The following is a 15,266-nucleotide window of genomic DNA, read 5'->3' on the forward strand; positions in this document are numbered from 1 at the left end:
GAACGGACTTCCACTTCCATCTTGGCGCATTGAGCGTCGTCTGCTATTTGTAAATACTAAGTATGGGCGTAAATATCACACACATGGCAAGCCTCGTAAAGGTCACATCCATGCTCAAGATTTACCGATTTGAAAAAGGCCTCCTTGTGTTTATGCACGATTTACAAGGCGCACCGCAGAAAAACGACCGAAAGCCATGCACAATAACGCTGCGCTGACAGCCACCGGCATTCCACTGACGAGCGGTTCGCCACTGGCGGCGCTTTTCGCTGAAGCGACGGTGGTGCCATACAACGGCCGCCCGGTCCCTATAGGCGGAGCGTAAAATTACACTGGGTGTTGTCAGAGCTATACGTGCGCATGTCGCGGGATCTTGTTTTGCCTGCGCGCGAAACATGGCCGATTCAGGGAGAAATCACGTAGTCGAAAATAGGGACTTTAACTGCCGATTGCTATGCGTGGTATTTACGCAGTGACGGTACTGCCGTTCTCGGGCAAGTGTCTGTTGATGTTCGAGCAGACGCAGGAGAACCGCTGTTCCAGTGGATTTTACACTGAGTAGAACTGCGTTTAATTTTTGTTATTCTTTACACTCTTGTAGTAAAACTACAGTAGTACAACTACACTCCTGTAGTAAAAACTAAAGGCAACCCGGGATTTTAAAGGGTGTGGTCACCAACTCGGCTATAAGAAGTCTTTTCTGTCTTTTTTCCCTGCGTCTACCCACGGAGAGTTTTCTTATGCCGTCCTGAAAGCGGCCCTCTTGTTTCTTCTGGTGTCAGGCCAAGTGCACCTACGTCACTTTACAGCAAAGCAGTGTAATCGGTTCACCTCTCCCCCAGAATGTTGTTTTTGATCGACAATGTTTTCAAGGTGGTTGGAATTTTATGACACGTAGACCGCTTTACGATGAATTAATGAAAATGAAACGCCTTCCGTTTTCTGTTCATTTTCTGTTCTGTTCTGTTCACACACGCTTGATGTGCACTGCCCTTGGTCAGGTTCTTACAGCCTCGCTATTTGGCATATTTTTTGAGGAAGACATTTTCGCAAATTTAAGTGATAAAAACGGTGCATCTTCTTTGACTACGTAAAAATGATTTTCAATAATTTATTTAGGACAAAAGCTGCTTATTGTGTTTAAGAATTTTGTGAACTGTAAATGCCGTAGAAACCTTTTCATTTTTAATGATTTCCTTATGTCAGAATATTCAAACGTCGTTATGCTCATCTCCTGCGCATTTGTATTTATTCAGTACATTCTAGCCATTTTTTATTTGTAGAATTGATGAGCTGCAAAAATTTTTCCATGAAGAAATTTGTCCCTTCTACAGTTGTTACGTCTAAAGCATCATTATGCCGTATTTTTATACCCGAAATGTTCCCTCTAACGCAGCTTTGGAGGAGCATTTGTAGCGCGCTTCGTGCAAAAAAACGTAGAAGTGTTCCCATAGGAAATAGCACCTGGTAATTGGCACAAAAATAATGAAAAATTATGCCTGTTACAATTATTATTTTGAAAGCAACCACAGGTCTGCGGGCGTCATCTTTTACATTTTTGCCTGAATTGCTTGTTTTCAGATTTTTTCGGCCGCATCGTTCAAGTGCACTGTGGGAGGAGGGACAGCAAGGATTTCGGAGTCATGGGCTTTACAGCAGCCGTCGTACTTAGCTTGTCGTTTGCACCTCTCGTTTGGTTTGCTCTTCAGTATCTTTTAGGTCTCTTTTTCAAGCGCAAACTTCCGCCTGGAGCACGACTCCCGCCTATGCCACCAGCCAGTAGTTTTCGGGGACACGTCGAGGTCCAGGCCTTCAACTTCTTTAAGGCGAAAGCACTTGAGTGGGCCCAAATGTTGGGTCCTGTGTATAGGTAGGTTACAAGCCTTGTATTTTGAGACAATAAGCACCCTATAAAGGACGCTGTAGTTCTAGTAACTGTTGTTTAGTTAGTTTGCAATATTTTTGCGTTGGGAAGAAATCTCTGAAGAAAAACCCGCCGTTTACAAACTGTGAATGAGGTCGCTGGTAGGAAAGCAATATTGACCGATGGAGTGGAGTCGGCTTGTGCCCGTGTGCAGCAATTAGGCATAGAGGTCGTCAAGGGAGACCGGAGGACCTGAAGAGATAGTGATGAAGAAGCTAAAGTTGTCCCAAGCCTTTTTTCTAATGATTTTAAGCTTCTATGATGTTCCAGGTTATATGAAGGTAAATGTTCGCGGAAGTTACATTGGCGTTAGGAATTCAGGAACAAAAAAAAAGATACCAACTGTCTCCGTTTTCACCAATGTGTTATAAATTAACCCCAGTGGCAAATTGTTTTCCTGAAAAACAGTAGTACGCGAAAGCTCATGCCTTCGAATGCAATTATGGCGCGAAAACCACTATTTTTCTAGTATGTCATTGGACGTATTATAGAGAGAAGAAGTGCTGTTTTCTTGACGAGGTCTTACATATTTGGGTACTTGCCTATAAATCACCCCATCTTCACGAAGACAACCTAACTGGTGCCGTGAGTCAGCTTTGCTAAGGCTTGAAACTCGACAAAAATAAGACGGAGGCCCCCTGAGTTTCCTGCGCCCATACGGAGCACTTTTGCAACGCTCGTTTTTTTGTGCACGTTTGGCTACGGCTAGCGAGTCTAGGGCGCCACGCGCTAACTCGCGTGCGGGGTGTAGGCGGGAATTGACTCTTATTGCATAATTCGAAAGGATTACCTTGTGATGGAGAGTCTAAAGCCCACACATCAGGGTCCTCAAATCGTGGACGGACCCTGTGCAGGACACTGGGCCTAAAATTGAGGCAGATGTTTGATCCCCGCCTTGACAAGTAGCGCGGATGATGATCCAGGGCGCAATTTTCCCCACACAATTCTTTTCTTCATGAGTTGGGTTTTGCCAAGCGGAAACAAATTGAAACTGCACCTGCCTGCGTCGATCAGTGCGCTCAAGCAGCGCCAGCATGCCACAGCTGGCTGCGTTCCGCGCCGTCCGTGCAGGTGTGCGGCCGCGTGCACGGCACCGTTCGGTAGGCCCGCTTGTCCGCAGATGCTTGCCAATTCACGTCGTACTTTTCGATTGATTGTAGGGTTTAATGCGCCGACGCAATGCAGGCGATGAGGCGCGCCGTAGTGGAGGGCTCCCGATTAATTTTGACAACGTGGGGATCTTTAACGTGCGCCGAAGTCTCGTACGCACGGGCGTTTTTGCTTTTCGCCTCCGTAAGAAAAGCGGCCGCCGCGACCGGGAATCTAACCCGCGACCTCGTGCTCAGCAGCGCAACGCCTTAGCCACTGAGCCACCGCGGCGGGTACATCGTACTTTTCACTTTTTTCCGTACGACGCGCACAATCTACAGAATCAGATAAGCTATTATAGCTATCCACAGCGTTGCTCGGACGAAGATACTGTTATGATAGGCGGGGAGTTATTATAATTGCAAGTTACTTTCCCGGCTGATAAGGACGCGAAAGGCACACTTTAGGCGTACGTTTCGCTACTGAAAAGCTTGAGTAAACCGAAAAACGCCCCATGGCAAAAGTAAGACTGTTTGTCGTTTTATTAGCGCTATTATCTTTTTACAAACTTCAGAAAACGGTTATTATTTATACCGCCGGCGATCAAAAAGCTTCAATTATATCCACCAAGAGTTACTGTTTATTGTAAACGGATATTACTCCTTATTTTTACTTAACGCAGTGTCGGTAGGTAAAAGGCATACATGTTGGTGTGTTTACAAAAGTAGTTATTGTTGTGAGTTAAGGACATAATGTTAGTGTTTATAGTCATACGGCAATAAAAAAATACCATATTTCTTATGAAGCGCCACAATGCTTTTCTAACATAGATTACCACAGGTTTCACACAATTTATGATTAACTGCGTGCATTACACGATTCACTGTTCTTGTATATGAATAATTGAACAAATTTGTGTGAGCGATATTCACAAAACCGCTAATCATTACACAGTAGCTTCTTACCGCGATGCTTGTGTTTCCTGCAGGCTGAAAATGCAAAATTCAGAAAATGCAAAATTCAGAACACTGTGCAACTTCAATTGAAATTTGCAGCTTATCGCTGTAGATGAGATAAAATATAATTGCAGAAAAATTTTTTGACTTAAAAAAATACCCGCCATAAAGCCAACGTCAATATTTGTGAATCTGGTAGTTGAATTTTCTTCGTCTCTTTAATGCGTCTCCAGGTTGAAGTTGAACGGCTCGCAAATGGTTATTCTAAACGACTTCAACGGCGTTAAAAAGTTTCTGAACACGAAGGAAATTCTGAATCGCGCCCGATGTTTCGAGATTCGCCCAGAATATTTTCAAGGTAAGTTCAGCGCTTGCTAATACCTGGCATTTTTAATTAACACTATTAAATCTACCGGTTCAACTCTGCTTTCGTTGGTACAATCAGCCGTTTGCGGTATTACTGGAGTATTCTGAACACACTAATTTGTTTTATTCACTGTACCCAAGAAAAAGGTACAAATTTAACGGTCAAGTAGAATTACTATCCTAGAGCTGTTGAAAGTTCTTCATACGTAGTACTTCGGAGGAGGGTACAAATGTCGGAGGAGGGTCAAAATGTCACATCGTCCCCCTTAATGTTACGGTACCCGCTACAGATTCGTAAATCATTGTAAGAAATAACCAAACAGCAAGGGTTTGAATAGGCTCCGCTTTTGAGTTGATTGTAAGCGTTGTATTGACGTTTAAATAGGTCACCACCAGCGAACATCTTGAGTAAAAATTTTATTTGCATTGGAGAGAAACGAAAAGCTACGTACAAATAGTAAAGAAAATACTTTATGTTTTTATTAACAAGGGGGCGATGTGCACATTGTATTACTTGCATTTTTACCCTCCTCCGAAGTGCTACGTTTGCACAACTTTCACCAACTTTAGGATAGTAATTTCTACCTGAGCATTTGTAGCTTTTTCTTGGGTACAGTGAGCAAAAAAAATTATTGAACAACTTTCGCCAACTCTAGGATAGTAATTTATACTCGACCATTTGTACCTTTTGCTTGGCTACAGTGAGCAAAAAAAATTTGGTGCTGAGACTCCTCCGGTAATGACGCGTAAATGGCTGAAAGTACAAACGAAAGCGGACTTGAACCGGTAAATCTATTTCCAATGGCCAGAATTGATCAGCAATATAGTTTACCTGAGTACAGCATAGTCGTTGTTTGGCCGAGTTGGTGCATTGCACCACAAGACGAGGGACAAAAACAGAGAAGAAGACACATGAGCGCACTGTGCATCTTCTTCTTTGTTTTGTTCCTCGTCTTGTGCTGCGCTTCGACACGCCGTTACATGAGTAGTTTTGATGTATAATATCACAGTAAAGCACGACAAATAATGGCTTGAATTGGTACAAATATAAAACACTGATTAGTAGCTTCCCTCTTGGTACAACTCCATCGCCTAAAATGAATTTACCTTGGTTACATAGGAGAACCTGGGCAGTATTTTGCTTTGTATATTAGAAACAAGGTTTCATTTCCAAAATATGTAACCAAACTGTTTATCAGCGTTCTTTCTGTTCTTTATTTCCCTTGTGTTCACAGTGATTCATTTGTTAACAAAAGTTGCACTCATGGCGCTAATCAAACCCCGCTTGCAGCGACTAGTTATAGTTTTCCTCAACACTACGTTGTTGGAAAGTTAAATGTAGTCAAATACGGCTTTTAGCAATGGTTGTGGCAACTTCTTTAGGGGAATCTCATATGCACTGCACTAAAGAATAAACAAACTACGCCCCCAAAGAAATCGCAAAACTAGGCATAGAGGTGATAATGGCCTGTAGAATTGCAAATAAAGCATTATGTGCAAGAAATGCAGTTTTCGGAATGCTAGACATTTATTTTAGCAGCCGAGTGTTCGTTTCTCTCGATATATTTAGTTTAACGGGTTGAGAGATACCTACTTTCCCACTAAGGGCTTGCTATAACATAAACGTAGAACTCAATCGCGTTATACTTTTCTTCGAGCATTGTCTTTCGGTGAGGCAAAATGTTTTTAACTGTACCTTCTGCAAACTAGAGGGATAGTATGGTAAAATATTTCGTTATTTATTTATTTGTTAGAATATGTTAGAAACAAGAACTCTGCGGCATGCACTTTTTATGGACAATTGTCAATATTTCGTAGCATAGAACGCTCAATCGGCCTACTGCTACTTTTTTATAGGTGAGAGGGCGGAGAGCACGGGGTATGTATTGTTTAAACCAGCCCAAGACGTTGTTAGCGCAAATTCTGCGATGCTTTTTTTCTTCAAATTTTGTTTGTGTTCTAGTTTTACATCATTTCTCTTTAGCCACGTTTTAAACTCAGTTATTTTTTTAGTTTTTACATAACCACGGTTAGGACTTCAAAATGATATTTAAGGTGTGATGTCTATTTTTGCTGTGTATAGGTGTTCTTGGCTTTTGTAGAGTCATTTTTTGTCGCAGGCGCTACCACCGTCATTTCTGTTACCGCGGCTTGCTATAAGCCTATGCAAACTGAAGTCGTGAAGCGGATACGAAAAAATAAATCGCACGTATTTGTTCCAAATCGGTTTGTTTGGCAACGTTGCTTGTATTTCATTACAAATGCTCTAACAAGATTTGAATTTCAACCACAACGTTTGTGTCTCTCTATGGTAATGACCAAAGCATTCGTTTAGTCATATAATCTTAAATTATCTTATTCATTGAAGTTACTTGCTGAGTAGAATATAGTCCCGATTTTTAATATCCGAATTTACTTGCATCAGTAAAACGAGAAGTGATATTTGAGGGTTGCGCGCCCTGTCGGAGTATATTGATCTAAGCTTTTTTTTTACTGCACAAAAAAGTAATTTCGGCCAATGATAGCCCCCCGCACTGTGTTTCGGGGAAAAGAAACTGATCCAATGTTGCATTTTGTATGGGCAGAAAACAATTACATGTCGTACACCCTCGTTTGTTTTAGACTATCTTTTAAGAAAACTCATACATTGCTACCTAATGGAAACGAAAGAAGAATCAGCAATCAACTCAATGTCCTGAGGGTAAAAACGTTGTATTTAAAGGAGTGGTTCATTTGTGGGGCTGGAAAAAAAATGCGACAAAAGAATCACATTTCCTTACACATATTTATAAATACTGCTTGAATGTCTGCAAGTGTAGATGTGGTACATCTCTGCATTTTAATGTACAAAACACGTAACCAAATTCTTTCAGGAGTTGGATACTTCAATGGCGAACCCTGGAGCGCAAACAAAAGGTTTTGCTTGAGTATGTTGCGGGACTTGGGATTTGCCAAAACGATAATGGAGGACAAGATGATGGTGAATATATCCTGCTTGGGTAGCAGTGGGACACAAAATGTAACAATACTGCTGCGGTGGCTCACGTCACCTAACTGTAGTTCTCACCGTAAACAACAAGTGTAAATATGCCGTAAAAACAGGGCTGCTGACTCCAATAAAACGATCAATTCAGTAAGCCTCTAGGTTACGAGCACCATTTACAAAATAGGTCCGAGTTAAATTACATCTAGGGCTGCTTGGTTATAATAGTACCAGCTCACATTTGCCGCTTTCTTTCTGACACCATGGCTTCAAGTACATTGGACGCACATGTCTGTGTGTGCGTCTTGGTTACAAGCGGGTGAGTATCATCAAAAGTAAAAATCACACACGAGTGTTTTGTGCGTTTTACGGAGGCAGTATCTTTAGCTCTTCCGATATCTTTGAATGGCGCGACCGAGTCTCAAAATATCGTAACATTATTACACTGGAACGTAAAAGATACGACCGAAATGCTATTATTGCGATTTTTCAGTGTTGATTTCAAGTAACACGCTGAGGAATTTAGGAGTGCTAGCGCGCCTTCTACCCTAACATTTCTGCTAAATCCCAGGATTGCTAACGACGGTTCTGGCATCGCCACGGTGTATCAAGATTTGTTACACAAGAAAGCAAACTTTGCGATTCTGAGTGAAGCTTTTTGCTGCGAGTGAAACCAAGAAAACGGCTCATTTTTCGTACGTGGCTTCAATCCCGCCTTCGAGCTGAGTGTTCAGTGGCTGGTTGGCTCCAAGAGCAGGGGTGCGGAGAGCGCAGGGGGGAGAGGGTAAGGGCGCTTGCTTTCAGTAAAGATACCACGTGGCGCCAGTGCGTCGAGCTGTTACGAAGTGAAAGCGTCTAATCCTTCGTTCGTTCCCGCAGAAGAGGCAGAAAATGGCATGGCACGCGCTTACAAGAAAGGATACAAGGAGGTTCTCGCTCCAGCCATGTTAACCATGCGTTAGCGCTAGAGTGAACACAACACTGAGCCGCGTCTGATGTTTTGCGTTGGGATGCAATTGTGTGCGCACTCAGTGGTCGCTCTCGGGGCGAGAACTGAGCTATGGCTCGACAATTTTGTGTTGAGCGCGTTTAATCAAAACAAATTGATGCTGCAATTCTGGATCTGCTTTATGTCTTTTGCTAAATAGGTGTACGGTTCATAGCGTTTTTTAGGCCAAAACTTGCTTTATTTTTTGTAGATTCGCCTCAGTACGGTCATTACTGTAAGTGACTGATTGTCTCCTATTGCAGGGAGGGTGCCGGATGATCGACTGAGCTATTTAGATCTAAACCTGCAAACATGGTTGATCTACCGGTGATTTAAAACACATAAGCGATAATACTGACGCTGAACCAATACCAATATTTGCTCTGAATAAAGCAGCATTGTTGAGGAGATACCCGCCGCGATGGCTAAGTGGCTAAGGAGTTGCGCGGCTGAGCACGAGTTCGCGGGTTCAATTCCCGGCCGCGGCGGCCGCTTTTCTGATGGAGGCGGAAAGCAAAAACGCCCGTGTGCACGAGATTTCGGCGCACGTTAAAGATCCCCAGGTGGTCAAAATTAATCCGGAGTCCTCCACTACGGCGCGCCTCATCATCTGCGTTGCGTCGGCGCGTTAAACCCTACAATCAATTGTTGAGGATATGCGTGAAAGGCCCTCGAACATCGCACCGCGATTGTTACTCGTCTCTATCTTATGAGCAGAGATTGATCGGATTTGTGCCTATGGCATGGGAAAACCCACTGCCATAGTTTCCGGCTACAGTGGGGATTCAGAATATCGTAAAACCTCTACTGACAAACAAACCATACTTACACACTAAAACCCGTTGACCTCACTTTCCTGTATTTCGCAAGGTATTGGTCCCACGTGCCATAAAAAGCACACGCATTGAGAGTATGTTTTTATTGTCCAAATTGCAGAAGGAATTCGCCTACCTTGACGAAAAGATCAGAAAAACGGATGGAGCACCAATCCACATCAGAGAATACATTCAGTACTGCGCCTCTAGCAACATCGCCTCCTTCTTCTACGCCCAGCGATTGCCAACTGATCACCCCAGTCGCCAGGAACTCCAAAAACTCATTATGGACATCCTCGCAAATATTCAGACTGTACCAATGCTACTTTTCTGCCCGGGTCCCCTATTCTGGATTTTGAGCCGACTGCCATTCACTAAGATCGGTCAACTGAAGGCCGCCCTGACCGCACTTGACACATTCACAGAGTAAGGAAAATTTTATCATAAGGTCGCGAAGCGACAGGCTGTTATCAAATTGTGTGAACGCGTTTCGTGGTCAGAAATAATTCCCCTATAAAAGTTTCATTTCCTTTCGTAGAAAACTCTTCCCTTTGTACATGCAAAAATGCTGCAATAAAAAACTGTGGGCTTTAGAAATGAGGACACGCTAGTACTATTATACGCACTCACTGTATGTGAAAGGAGATATTCCAACAATTGTCCGATTTCAGATATTTTCGAACAACATACCCACATAATAACTTCCATTTTCAGTAAAGAGCTTCCGCAATGTCTTCTGAAAATTTCCCGACGGAGTGAAAATGAATGCGCGTTGTTTTATATTCTGTGGACTTTATTTATGTACCATAAGATTCTTGTTTGAAAAGACTGTTTGACGTCTTTGATGCTCACTCATTTAAACGAGCACTAAAGGAGAAAGCGTCTTTTTTGTTGCGAACTTTTGTTGCAGGAAAAAACGCCTTGTCAAAAAATGTTGGAATCAGATCGAAATCAGGCATTACACAAATAAATTGTACGGTCTTCCGACTCCTACATGAGGCTTCTCGGCTCTAATACAGGCATCCTGTCATCGATCATATCGGTTTCTTGTCGCAAGCGGCGAAAACGTTTGTGAATACCACCTAGGCTGGCAAATGTTGCCAACGGGTTCACGCACTCGTCCGGAGTCACCTGAAACGACTCTGAGTCAAGCGGAACCACACCTGACTACTCATCTACAACGATGACTGGTATTTTTCAAGCTGTACATTGCCTTGAAACGTTCCCGTGGATTCCGGCAACACAGTTTCCAAAGAATTTCAAAAATAGCCAACCCCAACAAAACAGTGCTGGCAGGGTGATCGTAGTACCCATGTCGTGCAGACGTAAGCGCCCCACACGGAAAGTAGTATTAACTTGATGATCAATAAACACCTCGAGTACTTTGAACGTTTTTCCTTAGGGGTTTCAAACCTGCTAGAAACTATTTTAATGTCCAGTTCTTGATTTGGCTTTAAAAATAACCTAGTGTGTAGTGCTGAAGTACGACTTTTCAATTGAATCGACATCCTAAATTATCTCAAGGTGTTTCAAATCCCCTAATCTCCAACACCGTTCGATTTACTTCGCAGGAAGCACATTTTGGACTACAAAGCTGACGTAGGGGTCGACGTCAACCAGGATTTTATTCACGGGTACATCAAAAAGATCGAAGAAACGAAACAAGACGCTCGTTCAATGTTTACGCGTAAGTATTTTCGACTGAAGCTGTAACAATGGGTCTAGTTCTTAATTTGTTTTAAAGGGACCCATAAAAGCCTTTTGTAAAAGTTACAAAAGGCCTGTATTGTCGCGTAGCACCAATTAAGCGATGCAATGCCGTTGGAATTATTGATCTACATTCAGTATTAGCTGCACCAGAAGCAATTAAATGCACCTCTCCCCCCTTGCGGATCGATTCCTCCTCCCTCTCTGCTGCTGTCAAAGCAGCTGGAAACACTGGAAATAACCATGTGACATCGCGACGCTCGACTTCCGTTCTGCGCTAGCTACATTCCTGCGCCTAGGCACGCGTCAATCGCTGCGGACCCGCCGTTGCCCCGGGATCGCGCAGGAAGGAGGAAGAGCAGCCGGAAGCCAATGGCAGTGACGTTGCCGGCAGCCGATCTCGCCGGCGATTGGGCGAATCAGGGGGCGGCTCGCCATTGCGTCAGCCGCGATCGATGTTGCGTCAGCAGCGATCGGCTCGCTGCGGCGTCGCGCTCATCGGCTGAGAAAGGCTATCTTCAAAAATTGTTTACAAATTATCCGTACTACGTATGAGCCTCACACTTGGCTCAAAAATCTCCCGTTATGTGTTCTACCACCTGAATACGTTTGATTGCCACCTTCACAAAGCTTTAGGGGAAAGCCTAAAATGCCCTTCTTTGAGACAAGCCGTCTTTGTCCGGTCAAGAAAACTGCGGCGGCCGTTAGGAGGAGGAGGAGGAATAGGCAAAACGTTTATTGAAAAACGTTTATTGAAACGAACACCTTCCATTTTGAAACAGGTGTGCACGCAAAGCTTGACTTGAAGTGAAAACGAAAACGACCAAAATCGAAACGCGATGACCGCAAAACGAAAGGAAAACATTACAGCCAAAATGAAAGCACAGTGACCATAATGAAAGCAGTGACCAAAATGAAAACGCAAAACCAACGATCGACCAAAACAAACCCTTTCGTGTCGCATAGCTTTAGGCTATCCAAATGTTTGGTATACGTTATTGTAGATAATTCTTCTGCAATTATAGGGAAAACTTTATGTTCAATGGTCACCCGCTGTCCCGCGGAGCGAAGCTAGTCGTGCCGTGCTCGAAGGTGAACCGTCCGACGAGAGCGAGCGACGGCACCTGCGATGCGCCGTGCTGAGAGCGAAGACGCTGATTGTCTCCCATTGGGTTGTGATAATGCCCAGCACTTGTGCGCGCGCGCCCGCGCCATTTCCGAAAGGCGAGCGAGAGCTGCGCCCGAAGAGCACGTAAATATATGTGCTCTATCACGGACAAAGTGAGCAGTTACTGCCAGACCCATTCCCCCCGAGTGGGCACATATGCCATCATTATCAGCAACATCATCGCCCGTAGACCACGTGTATAAAGTTAGCTTTGGCGCAAGGAGTTTCGGCGTACTCCTCTACCGACGGCGCAACTCGGCCACTACCTGTTTCGCTTGAAAACAGGCGTTATCTTATGGATGGTACTTGAACTCTCGTATCCAGTGCAGAAGCACAATACTCTACCTCTGAACTTTCAAGTAATAAAAGTAAACACACCGGTGATTGAGTTGAACAGGTGCATCCAAGTTGCTCAAAACCCTGACTTTAGGGAGGCTTAGCTCCCGTCAAGGGTGTACATGTTGAATTATTCGCGCCAAACACTGTGAAGCAGCAGAACAAAAAAATCCAATGTTGCATAGCAGTAAACAAGTCATTCATAAGTATAACCACAGTTGCGCCTTCAAGCAGGTAAGCAAATTTATCGTAGCCGTGGAAACAATATAAGTTTTGTTTTATTCGAAATATTTGTGTTTTATAGTGTTCCCAGCGATTCTCCGGCAGCAAACGGTGCTTTATTCAATGATAAATTAAACAATTTAAGCAAAAATTTCGATTCACCCGCCGCGTCGTGTGTTTCGTGACGTCTGCGGTGACGTATCCAAGGCAGGTACTTCAGCGAACGTTGGTATGATGACTAGGGCAACGCCGCCTGTATTACATTGCCTGACGCGTCGCGCGCTTTTCAATGGGAAGGGTAGGGCACGGCCGGGCTGGAGGAGCGGCGGTCGCGCGTGCGCGTTCGCCGCTCCTCCAGTCCGGCCGTGGGTAGGGACGCTTAGTTCAGGCACTGATCCGCTATGTGGCGCGTGCCGGCGGACATCTCGCCTTACGTCACTTGCTCGCGAGTCGCAAACGCTGCACCCACTTCTACGACGTGTGCCTGTCAGCTTGCCTGTTGGGCTTCAAGGGCCGTTTCACTTACATCTTAGCCGCGACGGGGCGCTAGTTCTGTGGCGCACTGGGGATCTCGTGCAACGTGTCGCTCGCTTCATACTTGCTGCATTTTTCCAAATATAAAGACGGAGGCGGACTGAAATAGTGTAAGAAGATACTGATTGTCGGGTAGACATATAGCTAACAGAAAAAACGATATTTTCGGATGGGGCAGCCATTATTTTACTGATATTTTTCTTTCTGGAGTATTTAGAGAAGAAAAAATTGCGTGCACGTTTTTTGTTGAGGCGCTCACTTCTACGATCACTTTCCAATAATATCACGTGCTTGTAAACTTCAGAAAATTATAGGAAACAAAAGGATAAGCAGCTGGGATCCCGCCACGCTGTCCGGGCGCTTCTACAGTACAGTCCTCAATTTTAGAAGTGCGTACCGATGCGGAGTGCGAACAGCGGGGTCAAAACAATACCTAAATGCGGAGAGGATAGAGGTGGGATGCCCCACTCAGAAAATTTCAGGGCCTGTGATCCGAGTAGAAAAGCGCGCAAAGCCGGCATCAGCCTGCGGCAGCGCAAGGGATTTCGCTTCGTGACAAAGGAAGTTTTATCAGTGACAGACCAAGACAGACAGGCATGGCGAAAAACAAGAAGGCGTAGGAGCGCCGCCTCGGAACGCTAAACAAACTCTCCATTATTTTGCATAGTTTCCGAGAAGCGGCGCTGGCTGGCGGACACGAAAGCACGCTGGAAGGCTACGGAGTGGGGAAGGGTAGGAGAGAGCAACAGGAGAGTGGCTGTTTGGCCATTTTTCGCTCACGCGTTAGGCAATGTTTATACAGGCGGCGTTGACTAGGGCTACGTGGAATTGCAAAACGCTTTGTTTACAGTCAGTTTTCCTAAATGGCGCTACGATACTGCTCACGACCGCTTTCCGCACTCGCTTTGTTTTTGACGGGATTTGTTCCCGGATGATTTTTTTTAATGTTTTTAGTGATTGTTTCGTGAAACATTGCGTATGATAGGCAATCAGGGACCCATCAGAAAATGTCGCGCATGCCAGTTTCCCGGTGTAATCTCTACGGGCCGGGTCTCTGTGCTTCTATAACCGGCATACGGCACGCAGTGCGCGCTGATGCTTCTATGCTTACGTTTGCGTTCGTAACTTCCATTGTTAACACCACCACTAAACAGAAGTGCTATAAAAATTACATTTATTACATTTCATGCATTACGAAGCTTATAGGCTTGCAGCTCCAACTGCAAGCCTATAAGCTTTTGCCTAACTTGCGTCTGTCTCTGCCGACCTCAGCCAATCGCGCAGCCAATCACGCATACACCGTATGTTCTAGTGCGGGAAATGAGCTAGTGGGTAGCATGGCCCTTTTCGTTTTTCCTAATTATATAGCTTGTTTGAGTGTAGTTTTCATTACAAGTCGTGTCATTGTTATTCTAACAAGGCAATCTTCCGAATGAACGAAACTTGCATTTTGTCTTCACGGCCCCTTTGATTTCCTAATAGCGGAGCAGCTGTAGGTCGAGCCTTTTTGCCCGTCTGCTGAAGGTCGTACTTCACGCATAGGTAGGAGCATGTCTGCAGGTCCACCGTTAGAGGGCGCACTGTTCTCGCCGGTCCTAGGGTGCCTGGATGTTCCTCCTCGCTCGCCCCTCCGTGAAGGGTGGAGACATTCTTTGCAGGGTCCCTCGCCGCCTCGACCGGTTTTCGGAGCCACCGACCGCCATTACCATCCCCGCTACTGCGGCGGAACCGCCGAATTGTGCAGCGGCCGACGTGCTGTCACTGTGTGGCCGCGACTAGCGGCTCAAAATGCCTGGTTGCTGCGTGCCTCTGTGCACAAACCACTGCAGGAATGGTTGGCGAATGTTTCTGTGGTGGTATCTTGTGCAATATTTTTAATTGATCAAGTGAAGGTGCTGAACCAGACACGTACTTTTGGGATTTCATTGCATCATTTTGAGTATTATAACGAGATGTGGCTGTGTGTAGCAAACTGGGATACTTGCTGTTGTAATCAATTCCCCTTTCATGACTTCTCGCTTTGTTTGGTTGTGTTTGTTTGTTTTTAACTTTTTACCAATTGATTCCCAATTCTTTTACTTTTAATTATTAATCGATTGTGAATCGATTTTTCTTTTTTCTGATAGTTTTCTTACAAGTTCCCCTCCTCCATTTTTGGAGGTAGGTCCACTAGAGCTG

At 44.6% G+C, this 15,266-nt stretch overlaps 1 protein-coding gene across 1 annotated transcript in view; it reads left to right on the forward strand.

Annotated features, from left to right (window-relative positions):
* The window catches only part of LOC144148828 (vitamin D 25-hydroxylase-like), a 59,631-nt gene that overhangs the window by 23,950 nt on the left and 20,415 nt on the right, over positions 1-15,266 (forward strand). Inside the window, exons 2-6 of the mRNA XM_077680348.1 lie at positions 1,582-1,870; positions 4,203-4,327; positions 7,209-7,315; positions 9,243-9,547; positions 10,693-10,808. Coding sequence (XP_077536474.1) covers positions 1,644-1,870; positions 4,203-4,327; positions 7,209-7,315; positions 9,243-9,547; positions 10,693-10,808 — 880 coding nt within the window. The 5' untranslated portion in view covers positions 1,582-1,643. The remainder of the gene's footprint in view (positions 1-1,581; positions 1,871-4,202; positions 4,328-7,208; positions 7,316-9,242; positions 9,548-10,692; positions 10,809-15,266) is intronic.

This window comes from Haemaphysalis longicornis, unplaced genomic scaffold (assembly GCF_048455015.1).
Source record: "Haemaphysalis longicornis isolate Haplotype H1 unplaced genomic scaffold, Haemaphysalis longicornis Haplotype H1 scaffold_1, whole genome shotgun sequence".
NCBI lineage: Eukaryota > Metazoa > Arthropoda > Arachnida > Ixodida > Ixodidae > Haemaphysalis > Haemaphysalis longicornis.